The sequence below is a fragment of the Pteropus vampyrus genome, unplaced genomic scaffold (assembly GCF_000151845.1).
Source record: "Pteropus vampyrus isolate Shadow unplaced genomic scaffold, Pvam_2.0 Scaffold167, whole genome shotgun sequence".
NCBI lineage: Eukaryota > Metazoa > Chordata > Mammalia > Chiroptera > Pteropodidae > Pteropus > Pteropus vampyrus.
In genome coordinates this window covers 2,030,971-2,048,641 of record NW_011888948.1, presented here as the reverse complement: position 1 = coordinate 2,048,641, position 17,671 = coordinate 2,030,971, and the positions used below count along the sequence as shown (strand labels likewise).

The window sequence follows — 17,671 nt, the reverse complement described above, 5'->3', positions numbered from 1 at the left end:
AATTACACTTGCTGTCCTCACAATCCACCTAGCATTATCTACTATGTCATCATTTCCTCGGTAACACTTCATTCATGGGTTTCTTGGTTTCTGTGCAATCAGTGGAGGCAGCGCTTCCACTTCCAGCCTCTGTCTCCACACAGAAGTTATCCTGGGACCACTAGAAACCCTAAGGCCAGGTGCGTGTGAGTCTACGGGAGTCATCCTAGGGTTCTATAGAACGATGTTTTCTCTTTCTTTCCTCTGTAATCATAGTAGGAAATGGAAACTGCTTATCCAGGGATTGTTTTCTGCAGCCCATTGAATTGCTTCAGTTCCATGAACTGGTTAATAGGGGAGAGGCTGGCAGGGTCTCTGGCCTTAGCTCCTGTGCATTTCCTCCCCATTTCAGCCTGTGGTTATCAGCATTGTGGGCAATAGGAGGCAGGAGGGAGTGGGGGCCAGACCTTTGTACGCTCTCCTCAGGACGTGTCACTGGAATAACGAAAGAGGGATGGTTGCAAGTGGCAACCTGTCAGAAGTCTGAAGATTCTCTGGTGCAAGGTCTGCTCTCCAAGAGCCAAGTCTGCTGGGACCAACAGCTAGCTGTGGAGCCATGGCCGAGGAGGTGGGCCTGACTTCCTCGGAGATGATGTCCCACCCCACGGACATTAGGGGAATTACAAGAGCATGCAGCAATCACTTAGTAGTAAATGCACGCCGCTGAACAGATTTTAGAACTGCTGTTTATTGCCTGAAACAAATAATCTCCAAAAAACTTCAGTGCTCAGGTCTCGCCTAAGAAATCTTACCACAACTATGATACTCACTTCCTTCTTCCTCTACCTCCAAATTCCTTGGAAGAACTTCTACAATCTGCCATGGTTCCTTCCTCTCTCCCACACCCTGAGCCCCCTGCAGGCTACTCCTTTCCCTCCTGAAAATGCTCTTTCAGAAGTGGAGACCACAGGTTGAGCCACACTTTCTGAGCTTCTACACATGCAGTGCATACTGTCACCTTGAGAAGTCACCTATTAAATGAGATGATCTATACAAATCCGAGAGTACAATACCTGACACATAACGAATTCTTAATATTAGTTAAGAACAAATGAGAACTGACAACCTGTTAATGACAATAGCATCAGAAACTAATGTACTTTTAGGCCTTATACACATTTTCTTACTGAATGCTCAGAATGAATTGCCAATGAATACCATTATTTGTCCCCATCTTAAAGGACTAGGTTTGAGTGAATCACAATAAACTGTCCAAAGTCAGTGAGTGAGCTAGTAAGCATCAGGATTCCTTTTCAAGCTGACAGCAAAGCTGTGGATCTGATGTTCATTTTACCAAGATCAACTAGCTCTTCACCCGCCTCAGTACTTCTTACCCTGGTTCCTTCTCCATGGTTTTATAAAACTTTTCTCTCGGTTTTTCTGTATCTCTGGTGACCTTTACTCTGATTTTTTTTCTAGTTCCACTTCTTCTTCCTCTGAAGTCAACTATACCTTTTTCCTGGAGTGACTTCATCCTGTCTCAACAACTAAACAAACCCAACCAGGAAGCTCACCTCCCTGAGCTGAGGCTGTGTGCCTAAAACCAAATTGTTCACTTTCCTCCCAAACCACTCTCTTGGGCACCCAGGCTCAAATCTCAGGGCTATTATCCACTCCTGCCTTACTTTCCACATTCCATCACTGGATTCCATGGAAGACGGGCAAGAGCCAATAGTATCTTGTAGGGGATACTGGGAGAGGGAAAAGCAAGCAAAAAAAATATCAGAAATCAGGAGGCTTAACTCCTTGTATTGAGTCAGTAACTACTTCATTTTTTTTGAAAAATCAATTTTATTTAGTAAATATTCATATTCTCAATACACACATTTTAAGTGTACAATTTGAGGAGTATGGACAAATGTGTACATACAGTCATGGAACCATTACCCCAAAAAGTTCCCTAGAGCCCTTTTGCCATCAATTCTCCCATCCCTACCCAGACCTCAGATGAGCGCTGACTGCTATCATGATAGATTTGTTTTTGCTTTATTCTATAAGTTCATAGAAATGGAATCACATGGTGAGTACTTTTCTGTGACCATCTGTTTTTGCTCAACATAATTTCTGTGAGACTCCTCCATTTTGTTGCAGCTAGCAATAGCTCCTTCCTTTGTGATACGGAGTATATATATCCTGCGTATGGACATTCCACATGTTGTTTACCCGCTCACCTACTGAAGGACATTGAGATTATTTCCAGTTTTTAGCTATTTTGAAAAAGCTGCTATGAAATCAAAAGGCTGCTCTGAACATTCTTGTATAAGTCTTTGCATGGACCTATGTTTTCATAAGTCTTGGGAAAATAGCTAGAATTACTGAGTCATAAGAAGTTGCCTGGTTACACCATTTTACGCTTCCACCATCCAGGTGGAGAGTTTCAGTTGCTCCATAGCTCACCATCAGTCTTTTTGGTTTTAGACACTCTGGGGGATATTAATGACACTTCCTTGTGGTTTTAATATACATTTCCCTAGTGACTAATGGTATTGAACATCTTTTCATGTGCCTATGGGCTATTCATATTCTTTTCTGAAGTGATTACTCAAACTATTTGCTGATATTACTGTGTTAAAAGAGATCTTTATAATAAAATACCTAGGAATAAATCTAACGAAACACATGAAAGACCTACCTATATAATGAAAACTATAAGACCTTGTTAAAAGAAATCGAAGAAGATACAAAGAAATGGAAAGATATTCTGTGTTCTTGGATTGGAAGAATCAACATAGTTAAAAATGACCACATTGCCTACAGCATTATACAGATTTAATGCAATCCCCATCAAAATCCCATCGGCACTGTCTAAAGAAATGGAACAAAGAAATCATCAGATTTATATGGAAGTACAAAAGACTCCGAATTGCCAAAGCCATCCTAAGAAAAAAGAACAAGGATGGAGGCATCACTCTGCTTGACTTCAAATTATACTACAAAGTGACAGTAATCAAAATGACATGGTATTGGCAGAAAAACAGATACATGGACCAGTGCAACAGAATTGAGAGTCCAGAAATAAACCCATATTTATATGGGCAAATACTTTTCGACAAAAAAGCCAAAAACATACAGTGGAGAAAGAAAAGCCTCTTCAATAAATGGTGCTGGAAAAACTAGAGAGCCACTTGCAAAAGAATGAAACTAGACTGTTGTCTATCACCATACACCAAAATTAACTCAACATGGATTAAGGACCTGAATATAAGACTGGAGTCAATAAAATGAATAGAAGAAAACATAGAACTAAACTCAAGGACCTTGGACTTAAAAAGGATTTTATGAATTTGACCTCAAAGGCAAGGGAAGTAAAAGCAAAAATAAATGAATGGGACTACATCAAACTAAAAAGCTTCTGCTCAGCTAAAGAAACTGTCAACGAGGTAAAGAGACAACTCCAAATGGGAAAATATATTTGCAAGCAATGCCTCTGATAAGGGCCTAATATCCAAAATATACAAAGAACTCATATACCTCAATAACAACAAAAAAACAAGGGCAGGGAATTTAAATCATTTCTTCAATTAAAAAAAAGAGTTCTTTACGTATTTAAAATACTTATCTTTTATCAGATATATGCTATGTAAACAATTCTTCTAATTGTGGCTTATCTTCTTTTTTTCTTAGTGATATCTTTCAAAAAACAGAAGCTATTAATTTTGATGAAAAATAGTTTATAATTTTTTTATAGTTAGTGGTTTTTGTGACCTAAGGTCACAAAGGTTTTCTTTTAGAAATTTAACGGTTATTTTTGCATTTAAGTTAGCAATCTATTTTGAGTTAATTTGTCTGTATGACAGTGAAGTGAGGGCCAACACTGTTTTTCATATGGAGATCCAATTTTTCCAGGTTATTTGTTGAAAAACTATCCTTTCTCTCATTGAATTATTTTGACACCATTAAAAAAGTCAATTGACTCTTTAAGTGTGGGTCGACTTCTGGATTCTCTATAATTAAATCTATAGATCAACTTGTAGAGAATGGACATCTTAACAATTTTGAATCTTCTAACTCATGAATATAGTGTATTTTTCCATTTATTTAGTTCTTTAATTTCTCTCAGCAATGTTTTGTAATGTTCTGTATACTGGTCTTCCACATACTGTGTTACATTTATCCCTGGAACTTATGGTTTTTGATGATATTATAAATTGTATGTTTTTATTCAATTGTCTGATTAATCACTGCTAATATACAGAAATACAAATGACTAATGTATATTGATCTTGTATCCCGAGTCCTTGTTTATTAGTTCTAGTGATTTTTCTATAGACTTTTTGAGCTTTTTATATACATAACTATATTGTTTATGAGTAGTTTCACTATTTACTTTCCAATCTGTACACCCTTTACCTTTTTCTTGTCTTATTGAAACTGCTAGGACTTCCACTACAATGATGAATAGAAGTGGTCAGAGAGGATACCTTGTACCTAATTGTAGGGGAAAAATGTGTTCAGTCTTTTACAGTGAAGTATGATGTTATCTCAGGTTATGACACAGATGCCCTTTACCAGACTGAGGAAGCTCACTTCTATTTCTAATCTGCTGAGAATTTATATTATAACTGAATTTTGTCAAATGCTTTTTCTGCATCTATTGAGATTATCATACAATTTATCATACAATTTTTCCTTTGTAATGTGCAAATATGGTTAATTATACTGATTGTCTAATGTTCAACCAACTTTGTACTGCTGAAATAAACTAGTTATAATGTATTACCTTTATTATATATTTGATTTGCTAATATTTTGTTTAAAAAATAATTTCAATCTATTATCACAAGGGATATTGGCCTACTTTTCTTTTTGTAATAATTTTGATTTTGGTATTGAAGTAATTCTGGCTTCAGAAAATTAGTTGGGAAATATTCCTTCTGCATCTAATTTCTGAAAGAGTTTGAGTAAGTATTATTATTATTATTATTATAGTATTATTTCTTCCTTAAAATATGACAGAATTCACAAGTGAAGCCAGCTGGGCTTGTAGTTTTTTTCCTAGGAAGTTTCTTAGTTATAAATTTATTTTTAATTAAACATTCCCTGGATGAGATGATCACTAAGAAATATCCAGCTTGACTAGCCCAGAATGCTACACAAGGACCAAGTGCATAAACTAGTGCTTAACTTTAAAATTTACAAGTTTTTATAAGCAAGGAGGTTTAAAATATCGTGAAGGCCACAAATTACCCACAATTATGAAAAATACCACAATATGTTTGTTCACGTCCTAAATTTAATATTTGTGAGTTAGTGAGTTAGATAAAATGTACATATGCTGGAAACGTTTCTTTCCCTAATGTGTCTAGTGCCTATAAAACTGGTCTCAAACATCTGGAAAGACTGGGTTTACAAAATAAGGATGGAATAAAAGTAGGTCTACAATTAAATAACATGTTCAGCAATCGGGTAATCAGTTCACAAACTTGGATTTCCCTGATGTATTGTTGAACAAACTGCCTAGAGCACATTTTCACATCTACTTTCTCAATGTTTTCCACAACTGAGAAACTCATATGGTCTCTTTTTTCCCCTGCCTCCTGGGGATAGAAACTTGGCAACTGTACTCGGGGCACTGTAATCAGGTACGTTTTCCTGGCCATTCCTATTGATCACACTGGACAGCGCAGAGCAGCTTTTGCTTGCAATATGAACCAGAGTTATACTCAAGATGAGGTCCATAACCCTTTATTAGTCCTTTCCCCTGTCATCTCTCCACTGAATGTGAGCTTCTTTGGCAAGAAACGTGCTGAGCCCTAGAGCTAGCAAACAGAGACACCATTTCTGTCACTAATAAAGCAGGCATTGCTAAGGTCATCACCATCATACACAGGACACAAACAACCGTGGCTGGATTTATTTGGCAGGGAGAGGCAAGGGGGGATGGTTTTCATAAATGTAGCAGGCTTAACCAGATCTTTAATGCCAGAGACTTGAGACAGCATCTGGAGTCTAATATCAAAATAGTTGGCTGGGGAATTGGAGTATTTCAGGTTTTACTCTATCTGCACAGTGCCTGTGGAGAGGATAGAAGTTAAAAAACATCAGTTTCTTTATCTTTGCTCACTGTCATAGATATTATCTGACCACTCTTTAGTCTTCTTTGTTTCTTATTTCGAAATCCTAGCACTAAAATACAGAGACGGGAACCAAACACTAACTTATAAATGAACAATAAATCAAAATCAAATAAGCAGCCAGCACCCAAGGCAATCACTGAAACAGGCTAATACAGTGCCTTGAAAACCGAAAGCACATTGCCAGGATTAGAAAAACGGCCTTTTCCTTCAGCTATTGAAGTTCTTTCTGTCTCCTTTCTGTCTCTTTTTGCCTCACAAAGGGAAATTATTAAAAGGTGATATACAAGATTTTTCTTTTTTAAGTTTCTATTTTTACATGAGACCCCTAAAACCTCTCACAGAGCAGTTGGAAGTGTTGCGCAGCGAAAGAGGGAGAGAGAGTTGCTGTTAGATACATGGGCTCACGTCTTGATTCTACCATTTCGAGTTCTATGATATTCGTCAGCTTAAACTCTGAGCCTCAGTTTCTTCATTTGTAAAAACACATGTTGTAACAATAATAAAAGGGAACTGCTGCAAGGATTCAATAGCATATGTAAAACGATAAGCATAGAGTTGGTATAGAATAATTTTTCAATACATAGAAGATATTTTTATTATCTGATTATCCCTGTTTTCCTATTTAGACCACTTGAATATGCAGTAATAAATGAGCCATCAAACAAATGTGTATTAGTTACTTACCATGTATCTAGTACTTGAACATCAGCAAACAATTAAAAAATTTCAAATTTAGAAGCCTCAATAGTACTAACATTTATTGAGAACTTACTATATAGCCAGCAAGCACTCTCTCGACACTGATTTACTTGTATTATTTCATTTAATTCCTGAAGCATCTCTTTGTGGTAGATTCTAGATACTATTAACTGCAACACTTAAATAATGTTCAAATATTGGTCATTCAGAAATCTCAACAATTTAAAGCTAACAGAATAAAAGTTTTATTTTATGATTTAAACAACTTTGCACAGTACTAATTATAATATAATATATGAAAGAATACAGGGGATACTTTCAGCCCATCAAACTCTTCATCTTACAGATAAAGAATGCTGAAAACCTTGAATAATTTGTTTAAAACTATATAGCAAATACATTTTCAACTTTTCTTGAAGGCCATATGATCCTGAGATCAGATTACCAGATTGTTCTGAAAGAAATTCTTTCCCTCAAGAATTATGAAGTAAATGTAACAAAATATTAATGTCTGTTGATTATTGGGGTTGGGTACAAATAATATTTGTAGTTTTTTCCTGAGCTTTTTTCTGTACCTTTAAACTTTTTAATTAAAAAGAAAATGCTTAATCTGCCCATATACTTCCATTTTCAGAACAGATATACAAACAACTTTTATCTAAACCAAGTTTTTAAAAACTCTAGCCTCAAATTTTTCTTTCCTTCTTTTTTAATGATAGTAAGGCAAAGCACAAAGTAATTCAGGTTAAATATCACACATTAAAAGATGTACACAATTCTCTAGAAGTCTTGACAGTTTTCTTCATAATCAAATTCTTACCCTAATGAACTTTAGTCTGTAAATCTTAAAATAATGGAACATTAAAACAAAATCAAAACAAGAAAGAAAAAGAAATAATAAGATCTTCATGTTTCATCCTCAAAAAGGCCTCATCAAAATACTTGTAAGCGATTTCACATTACCTGAGCTTTACCTCTTAACTCAGAACAAGAATGTAAAATATTTTTTACATTTATGTGAGTTCTGTGTACAAGGATAGCACACTGAGATAGACAACTTTTCCACCAAAGGGAAATGCACAATATGTTGGTTATTTAGAGCTAGTCAAACAATAAGCACTTCTAATACAGCAGAACTTTCAAAAGCTAGGCAATACTGAGAAGTAAAAGAGATTAAGACAGGAGTTCAGATAACGCTTCATAAGAGGCCAGGGATTTGGTGTGCAAGCAGGAAGGAATATGAGACAGGAAGAAGTGCTCTGAAACAGAGGCTGTAAGCTAGCAAATGTCAACGCATTAATACTCTTTCTAATTCTGGGTTTCTGGACTTGGGTTTAAGATAACTGTCCTCATACAGCTAATGTAAGAATTTTGGATAATGAGAGTTAACTGCATTTTTGACTTGTGTTAACTTGACAAAATTTAAATGACATATTCTTCATTACTTTAGCTTTCAGAAATGGTTACAAGCTACTTATTTGTTACCCAGAAAAAGACTGCTGTCTCTTGCCAAGCTCAGCATCAGGGAATGTCTTTAATGGACTGCTTTGATAAAACTTGGGCATCATACACCCCTCAGATCCAAAATGGAGCTCTAAGTCTGGCCAAGTGTGAATTTAGCAGCCCACTCAAATGTAAAATGCAACCAATGAGGTTCTCCCCTTTCCCACTGTAAGCTTACATTTCTTAGAACCTCCTTTCTTGGTTTCAGAAGAACTGCTATAGTTGGCCAAACTGCCTATGACCCTGAACAACCATAACTTATCAACAGTTGTTTTGCTTCCCTCACTGTTTCCATATTAACCCTGAAACTACCTGGATGATAGAGACACTGATGATAAGTTTGTATAGTGTTTCTAACCTCCCAAAACATGTTCACACACACACTGCCTCACTTCCTCTTCTCAAAATTCAAATGAATAATGTCTAAAACTAATCAGGCTACCATTGTCTTCTGCCTAGATCACTTCAGTAGACTCCATGAACCTGGCCTTAACTTCTCTGATACACTCCACACTATGGTAGTTTCCTGCTTAAAACTTTGCTGATGCTCAGGTACCATTAGGTAAAGCCCAGACAAATATAACATTCCTCACCATCCAAACCCTCGCCCAGCATTCCCGTCCCATTACTTCCTTACTAAATCCGTTCCTGGCACCCTATACTCTGGCCAAACTCAACTCCTTGGAACTTCCTGCACGTGACAAACTTTTCCATACATCCATGACTCTATTATGATGCTACTCTGGTGTATCCTTCAGGACTCCACTTAGAGGTCACTTCCTCTAGGAGAGCGACACAATACCCACCGATCCACACTCCCATCCAACCCAGGCCAGGTTATAAACTTGTCATGAGCATCAAAAGAAAACCCAGAGTTCACTTCCATTAGTCCTTACCGTTATTGCCCTATTTGTCATTTGCTCTCATCAGACTGGAAGCTAAGTGACAGAAAGAATGATGTATTATTTAAAAGTATTCCCAGAGCCTAGCACCAGTGTTCAACATATGCTTAATAGATGCTCAATAAATGCTTCTTAGATCGACAAAGGTATAGGTTTTATGTAATTTTACAAATGAGAAATCTGAGGCAGAAAGCAGTTAAAGTCATGGACTAATTCAAAGAACAACTAAGACTAAAGCCCAAGCCCCATGAACGCTGGCCCTGCAGGAGACAGGCCATCACATTTCACTGGCTGGAATGTCAAAGACAGAACAACCCAAAGCAGTAGAGGACGAGTATTGACAAATGAAAGCAAACCTGAACGACAGTTTCCCTTATGGCACACATGGTATAATAAGCATTACTTCCAGTGGCCTTTAAGCAGCACAGCTTCATTCTCAGACAGATGCCCAGCCTTTCACACAGCCATCAGCTTGATTTCAAAGGCTGGATACTATACCTTTTTGCTCTGTCACGTGTTGAAGTAACTTCTCAAGTTCAGGAAGTTTCAGCAACAAGATGCAATTCGGAAACATGTCATCCACCACAACTTGATCGAGAGGCTGAAACTTTCCCTGAAAAAAAACTTCAGTCAGTCAGAATGCAAGCACACCAGTCAACAAACACACATAAAAAAAAAAAGGGGGAAAAATATGTTACCTCATAGCTGCATTTTTAAACTAAGTTCAAAGCCACTTGTTCCACCTAAGAAATCTCTACACTGGGACAGGCTTCATAACTGACTCTTTGCTCCCTTTAGGAAGCTCTTAAAAGCACTAGGGTTCCAACCTCAGGGGTATAGTCACTAGATAAAATAGGGCAGCAAATTCTGGAAAAGCATTGGAAACTATGGAAAGTTGCAAAGATGGTAGAGACTGCTAGGGCTAGTCCAACATATTCAGTTTGAAGAAGAACCAGCAGAAGGTTACAGGGCAGGAGTCTTGACCGTCACCAGGAATAAGCCCAGGTCAAACACAGAGCATGCATCTCCCCTCCCCTCCTCACTCCAAGGCTTTAAACACCACAACAGAAAGAAAAATACCAAAGTAAAATCTATTCCTATCAGAGCTATCTGACAACGCTTCCAAATTTAGACCATAATAAAAGAAAAGATAGCTAGAGGGATAAGTGCAATAAAGATACAGACACATTAAATGAGGCTCAGCTAGATAAGTGTATATGGGCCTCGTGGCCAATGGGCCAGAAGTATAGAATCACAGAAATGCGGAATATTCTTCTTGATCAGGTTTAGGTTTTCTTTACTAGTGGCATGGAGATAAATCTGTCTAAATTATCAGTCACCTGACTTTGGGATACTAGACTTTGTAAAAGGTGTATGGTTTTGCCCATATCCCACTTCTAGCTCACTCTGCTTTTCTGTGTTAGTTACAGCTCCATTCGAAGACAGAAAACCTGTGTCTGTGTGATCACTTTTCTTTCTGCAAATGCAGCTTTCTTTAGTTTTAAGGGGCAAATCTTCTCATTCATTCAGTAGCACGTGTGATAGCTTATACTTTCTGTTAGGTTAATAAGTGGTAAGAGCCTCAATTTAAATGTTCTCTTTTTCCTCCAGATAATAAAAATAATTTACAGATTTCTCAAGTCTTACTGTCTCATTGTCTTTAGATTTCTACCTTAATCTATATTCCTCCATGACCAACCAATATTTTAAACATTTAACTACTTTAAAACAATATTCTACTTATATATAATGGACTAATACATTGACATGATATAATAATTTCAGAATTAATGTTTCCTTCTTGTTTCCTTTATCATATATATATATATATATATATATATATATATATATACACACACACACACAAATAAAAAAGGAAATGTAATAAACAACTTGCTTTGAATATAAATTTAATAACAATTGGGATTGCTAAAATAAGGACATTTCTTCTAATGTTAAAATAAATCTTACAATTAAAAAAGAATATGTCAACATTTTAAAAGCGTGCACTGATATATTTTTTTAACTAAATAAGAAGAGATCACATCTAAAATGTAGGGAAGGAAATACCTAAACATTTCATGGGTTTCTTTAAAGGGCATTTCTAGTATCTGAGAAAAGAAGATGGTTTAAAAAGAAAGCCAGCCATCACCTTGGGCAGGATTTCTGCTTCATTCTGCATCTGTCAACCTGAATGAGCCATAGCATCTCCAAAGATTCCCAGAAGGTCAGGGTGAGGGTTTGGAGGTTTAAATGTTCATCAATATAGGTACTAAGTCTGGCTGGTGGCTTTTCTCTGTTAATGCATCCTAGAAAACAAATGGGAACTGAAGTTTTCAACCTCCTCCCAAAATACTGCCAGGCCTTCCTGGTGGTGACTAAAACCATTTGTGGTCATTTAGAGGCCCGTGGCTTACTAGTCTCACTGCTGGTATGCCCTAATTATACCGGCTACCACAGTAGCATCCAAATAATAAAAACATGATTAAACTAAGGAATAAAACTTCATTCATCCACACAAAAGGACAGAGGATGTAGGAAAGGAGGGAAATGAAAGAAGCTAAGCTGTATCAGGAGAAAGCATGACATAAACCTTTAAGTCAGTTTTATCACTTGCAGTATTTATATCAAACTCAACTGATATTCCCACAAAACAGAAGTTTTAGAAATTTGGTGTAAAGACTAAATAAGATGAACCCATAAGCATTTAAACTGAATGCAAAAATGAGAGTACAAAAAACTAGATTCTTCTAAGCAGTTTAAGTAACACTTATTCCTTAAAGTTGTTAATTCAAAGGTTTTCAAACTGTGGTTGGTAGCTCCCCAATATCCTTTCAGGGGCCCACAAGCTTACAACTACTTTCATTATAGAGCTAAGATGCTACTTGTGCTTCCACTGCGTCGACATCTGCACTGATGATTCCAATGTAAAGGTGGGTAAAATTGCTGGCTCCTTGGCATCCATGGCTCAGGGTGGTGACAACAACTGTCCTGGTAGCTACTGAACCCCTCACTACCATGCATGAGCAGTTAAACAAACTGGCCAGTTTCACATAAGGATATGCATGCTCAGGAGTAAGAGCAAGTCCTTTTATTTAAAGCTCGACTGTTGAGTGCAAGTCTTTTAAAATACTCTGTGATGAAAGTAAAGTGTCACTACAGAGCTCCTGCCACATATCAAGGTGCAGGATTATCTCAAGGAAAAACACTGTGTAACTATTGAGTTGAGAATTGAACTAGCTGCTTTTATCACAGATACCATTTTACCTGAAAAAAAAAAAAAAACAAACAAAACCACTATGAACTATGGCTATTCAGACTTGGGTACTTAAGAGAACATAAATGTAATGAATCTGTCACTTTAAGGGAAAGATGAACAGTATGTGTAGCCAGTGATAAAATTTTAACTTTCAAGCAAAAATTAGTATTGTAGAAAGTTTGTATCTGCCATTATTACAGCTTCCCAATACTTAAAGAGTGCTCTGATTCAGTGAAATAATATTTTTCAAATGACCAATGCATGATATTACAAAGTCTTACATGGGTAAAAGATGCATTCTAAGTACAAGATAGACAATATATTTTAATGTAATAGGGCATGGAAAGTTCATTGACAGGGTTTCAGATTCCACACTGCAAGTGACTTTGAAGAAATGATGCTTTGTTGATTTTTGCAGTGTCAAAGAAAAATATCCATAATTGTTTGAAAAGGCTATTATACTATTCCTCCCTTTTTAAAATACCTATCTGTGTAAGACTGCATAGTCTTCATAAACTTTCAACAAAACAATAGATGGAAACAGACCGAATGCGAAGCAGACATGAGACTCCACTTGTCTTCTTTTAAGCCAGACATCAAAGAGACTTGCAAAAACAATACCACACTCTCCACGGAGTTTTGTTGTATGTTTCACTGAAAACGTGTTTTTTATGTTAACATGTACTGGGCTTATTATTTTTATTTTAAAATAAATTAATAAAATTATTTCTAAATTTCTCAGTTTTAATTTATAATGTAGTAAATACTGACAGATAAAACACACAAGAATAAAAAGTTGTTTGGGATCCTTAGTAATTTTCAGGAGTGTAAAGGTATTTGAGACCAAAATGTTTCAGAACCTCCAGCTGAAACTATTACTATTAATAAACTCTGTCTTTATATTACAAAGGAAAATTTTGTCCATCTGGAATTCTTTAAGACTCAACTAGAGCTTTCCCAATAATGAGCTTTTTACTAGACACCCCTATTTACCTACTTCATGGTCTCTCACAAATAAGAAAATGAAGGAAGACATTATCTTCTTTTTTCTTTTAGGATCTGAGGTCGATTTTTTAACATCTGTATTGTATTTCAAAACCAATGAGTACGTAGTGACAATATTTTCATTGCTAGGCTGTGTCAAACAAGTAAAGCATACAGCATAGAGGATTAGGCAGTTCTCAGAAGTCATGGGTAAACTACCCCAAGATTAAGGTGGAGGTTCTCAGGGCTTGCTAATCCATACCAGCATATGTGATGATACATGTTCTATACCAGCCACACTAAATCTGAATTGTGGGAAATCTACATTTGGCTCATTAAAAGGAGAGAGAGGAAACAAAGCAAAAAAAACCCAATCTTCTGTTTCCTTACTGTTTTTATTCCAAATTGGGAAACTCACCTCTTTATCAGCCTTAATAAGGTAGTGGAGGAGCAGAAATAGAGGGTCCATGGGTGTGGCAATGTGGAGAAGACCTCCTACAGATTAAAGAGAGAACAAAGGGAATTAATGTCTAGAAATTCAATTTAGTCATTTCATTTTAATCCCAATGTGGAAATCACTTATTGAAAAATATTTGTGAAATTCCAAATTCAGAAGTTCTTATACGGGCCCAAGATTCTATGTGATTCTCTCAAAAGGCAAGATATAGTCCATAAGATTTTACTCCAAAGAGCTTCAAATTCCTGTGTGTAAAGGAGAGCCAAGACACTGAAATCAATCTTTAACTTCCCATTTCTCTTTAGAAATCATTTTTAACAGAGGCTCTTCCTACTGCCCCCCAAAGGCAAGAGTTGGGAGAAATATAGACAGAATGTGAACCACACAAACAGAAGAAACCTATCTGTCTATCTGTAAAACTGTAGTAAAATGTAATTTCCTGTGCTTTTGAGGACAAAGCCATGGGAAAGCAATAAATATCATTCTCTCTGTATACAGCTCCTTCTACGGACCGTGGACTCACAGTTCTAAACTGCCAATGACTCCAAGTTCAGAGGTTGTTACCCACCCCAGACTCCACCCCATCCCCCACCTCAAAGAAACAAGCAAGAAGGCAGGAGTCTAACAAGAGTGAGCATAAGACGTTGAAAACTCTGCAGTAAGATTAATGGTATCCTCCAGGCTGAAAGGAAAAAGGCAGGTCAAACAAACTAGCCTATCTATTCCCTACACTTCTTTATCACACTCCCCTTGAAGCATCTCGGACTTCCTCTTCCACAGAAATGGAATAATTCTTAATTCAGAAATTAAGAATAGGTTTCTGGCCTGAAAACAATATCCTGTTGGCCATTCTTAAAAACAGCTTTTTCTTCAAGGTTAAGTTTAAAAAGAAGACAATAATAATAATAATAATAAAAAGCAGGTACCTTTGCTGTGAACCTAAAACTACTCTAAAAAATGAGGTCTACTGAAAAAAAGAGACAGGGAGGTACCAACTCAGTCCAGAAGAGGTGATCAATATTTTCCAGTTTCATCTATATTACTGTGTCTATCTATCTAGACCCCAACTGCAAGTATACATATTACATTGGAAGTTGGAACACTCATATCTATACGCCAAATGAGCAAGCGTAGCAGCAATAATAGAAAATATATATGTTCCAAATACCAGGCTATACACAGACTACCACTGCATTTAGGTAACTGAAAACCATTTTGATTCTTCTCATGCACATAGGTATATGAAATTTATCAGCAGCATGAAACTCTTCTTCTGGAAAGTCTCAGAAGAAAGGCAAAGTGGCCTTTGTACTTAGCACTAAGTAGTGACACACACTGTCAACAGAAAGCAGAGGGCTAAGAAGGAAATGGAAAGCACTCTCTGAAATCAAAAACAACAGGCAGAGGGAATGCAGAGTGCCTCAACTGTCCTGTGACCCCTCCCTACACCTCACCTCGGAACACGTGGTCCTTTTTCCTCCCGAGCTAACGCTACTCCAAATTAAAGAATCATTAAAAGAAATAGACCTTTGGTGTTTGGCGGGGGAGTGTTTGGGGGGTGGGTAGCAGTATAATTTATATTTAAAAGAATAAAAAATTTCTTTTTCTATTCTATTTTAGAAGCTATATCAGTATCCATTTTCAAGGAAATAAGATGTTAAAAACTTGAAAATCCTCAAACGTGGCTAAGAGCAGAGCAGAGTATACAGTCAAGATGATGTGCGCTCCATGGTACAAAGGTCGTCTGCCTGCCAACGAAGGGTTTCAGGAGAGAAATCAGCCGTTAGGCAAAAATTTTCTACTATTTAAGCCTTATGGGTATTGATATAAACTTACTCAAATTATCTTACTTTTCTCCTTGATTAAACCCTGCTCTGATGCCAAGGAAGAAAAAACTGTGGACCAGACTCCAAACCAGGAGGATAGACCCATACGTCCGGGAAGGATGGAATAGAGTATGTGTTTAGTTAATGGAAATATATACACCAGTCACTTACCTGATTGAACTGATTGATTTATAAACCAAGAACGGTGTTTTTCCTTGAACACTTTTATTTCAAACAGCTGCTGTAGACACATATTGAACAAGTAAAGGGCTCCTTCGCCTGTTAAGACAAATCTGTTTCTTATTTGTAAGTTTTCACACCCACACAAAAAAATCAATAGTTCTGAGGAATGTTCCTAATATGAACATAAACATACCCTAGATATATATTCTGTACAAACTGACTCCAAGGAAAGCTTACAGCTATTATATACAGATGTTTGTTTTCCAGCTCTACAATCTTCACTGAACTTAAACTAATAAATAATAAAATGCAGATCATTTATCTTAACTGCTGCAAAGCCTCACTGAATCCTCCAGCAGATCAAGAGAGAAAACCCATCCCTAAACTACCCAAACCTAACGGCTCAACTAGATGAACTGAACTGGCATGTGGCTCCCCACATAAAGGCACCAAGACAGGGACTAAGCCTGCAGACCCAGAAGGCTAGCTGCCACATGCTGGGTGTGCACCCTTGGGGAACTTACATAAACTTTTCTGTGCCTCCGTTTCCACCCGTAAAATGGGAGCAATACTGAACCTACTTCACAAGGTTTTTATAAGGGTTAAAAAGAGAATACATGCACAGTTCTTAAAATTTTGAGTACCTGGCACACAGTAAGTGCTCATCAAATATTAGTCTTTATTTTATCCGTAGTCAATGTAGCAAATGCAAACATTTGTTCCTCTGTCATCTATGTACATTTAGATAAAAAAGAAATTTTATAAGGAGCCTTCCATTTTTTTGTACCTTGTTAAATGCTTTAGAAACTTTACTGCTACTAAAACTTCTCTTGAAAAAATAATTCTCACCTCAACTTAATCATATGCATAATTAAGAGTTCCAAATAACATAGCAGACCAATATCTTTTAATTTCATTTTGATAAGGAAACTGGAGGAAGCCTCTCTTATTGCTTTTATTATATGTTTTTCAAACCACAATAAGAAGGTACTACCCACTGGCTTCTCCCTCAGTAGTATAGTCTGCAGGAGAATGTTCTAATTTACTAAGTATCAGGTATCTATTCAAAACCTTATAAAATTAACAATAACCGTAACACATAAATCTTATGTTCTTAATAGAAAAACAAATTGATAGAGATAAATAATATCGTCAATATTACTACATCCTTATGCTATATTTTAATATTTTGCCTAAAAATGAGAAAGCAAAACAGAAAATACACTGAATATGAAGTTAAAATAAGATTATTTCTGATAAAATGTGTTTATACGGGCCCAAGATTCTATGTGATTCTCTCAAAAGGCAAGATATAGTCCATAAGATTTTACTCCAAAGAGCTTCAAATTCCTGTGTGTAAAGGAGAGCCAAGACACTGAAATCAATCTTTAACTTCCCATTTCTCTTTAGAAATCATTTTTAACAGAGGCTCTTCCTACTGCCCCCCAAAGGCAAGAGTTGGGAGAAATATAGACAGAATGTGAACCACACAAACAGAAGAAACCTATATGTCTATCTGTAAAACTGTAGTAAAATGTAATTTCCTGTGCTTTTGAGGACAAAGCCATGGGAAAGCAATAAATATCATTCTCTCTGTATACAGCTCCTTCTACGGACCGTGGACTCACAGTTCTAAACTGCCAATGACTCCAAGTTCAGAGGTTGTTACCCACCCCAGACTCCACCCCATCCCCCACCTCAAAGAAACAAGCAAGAAGGCAGGAGTCTAACAAGAGTGAGCA

General features: G+C 36.7%; 1 protein-coding gene across 6 annotated transcripts in view; it reads right to left on the bottom strand.

Moving 5' to 3' along the window:
- RNASEH2B (ribonuclease H2 subunit B) overlaps nucleotides 1-17,671 on the bottom strand; it is a 64,034-nt gene that overhangs the window by 22,333 nt on the left and 24,030 nt on the right. For all 6 annotated transcript variants that reach the window (XM_011370329.2, XM_011370327.2, XM_023536690.1 and 3 more), the window contains 2 exons: nucleotides 13,882-13,958; nucleotides 9,719-9,833 (listed from right to left, as the gene is read on the bottom strand). In XM_011370329.2, the coding sequence (XP_011368631.1) occupies nucleotides 9,719-9,833; nucleotides 13,882-13,958 (192 nt within the window). The remainder of the gene's footprint in view (nucleotides 1-9,718; nucleotides 9,834-13,881; nucleotides 13,959-17,671) is intronic.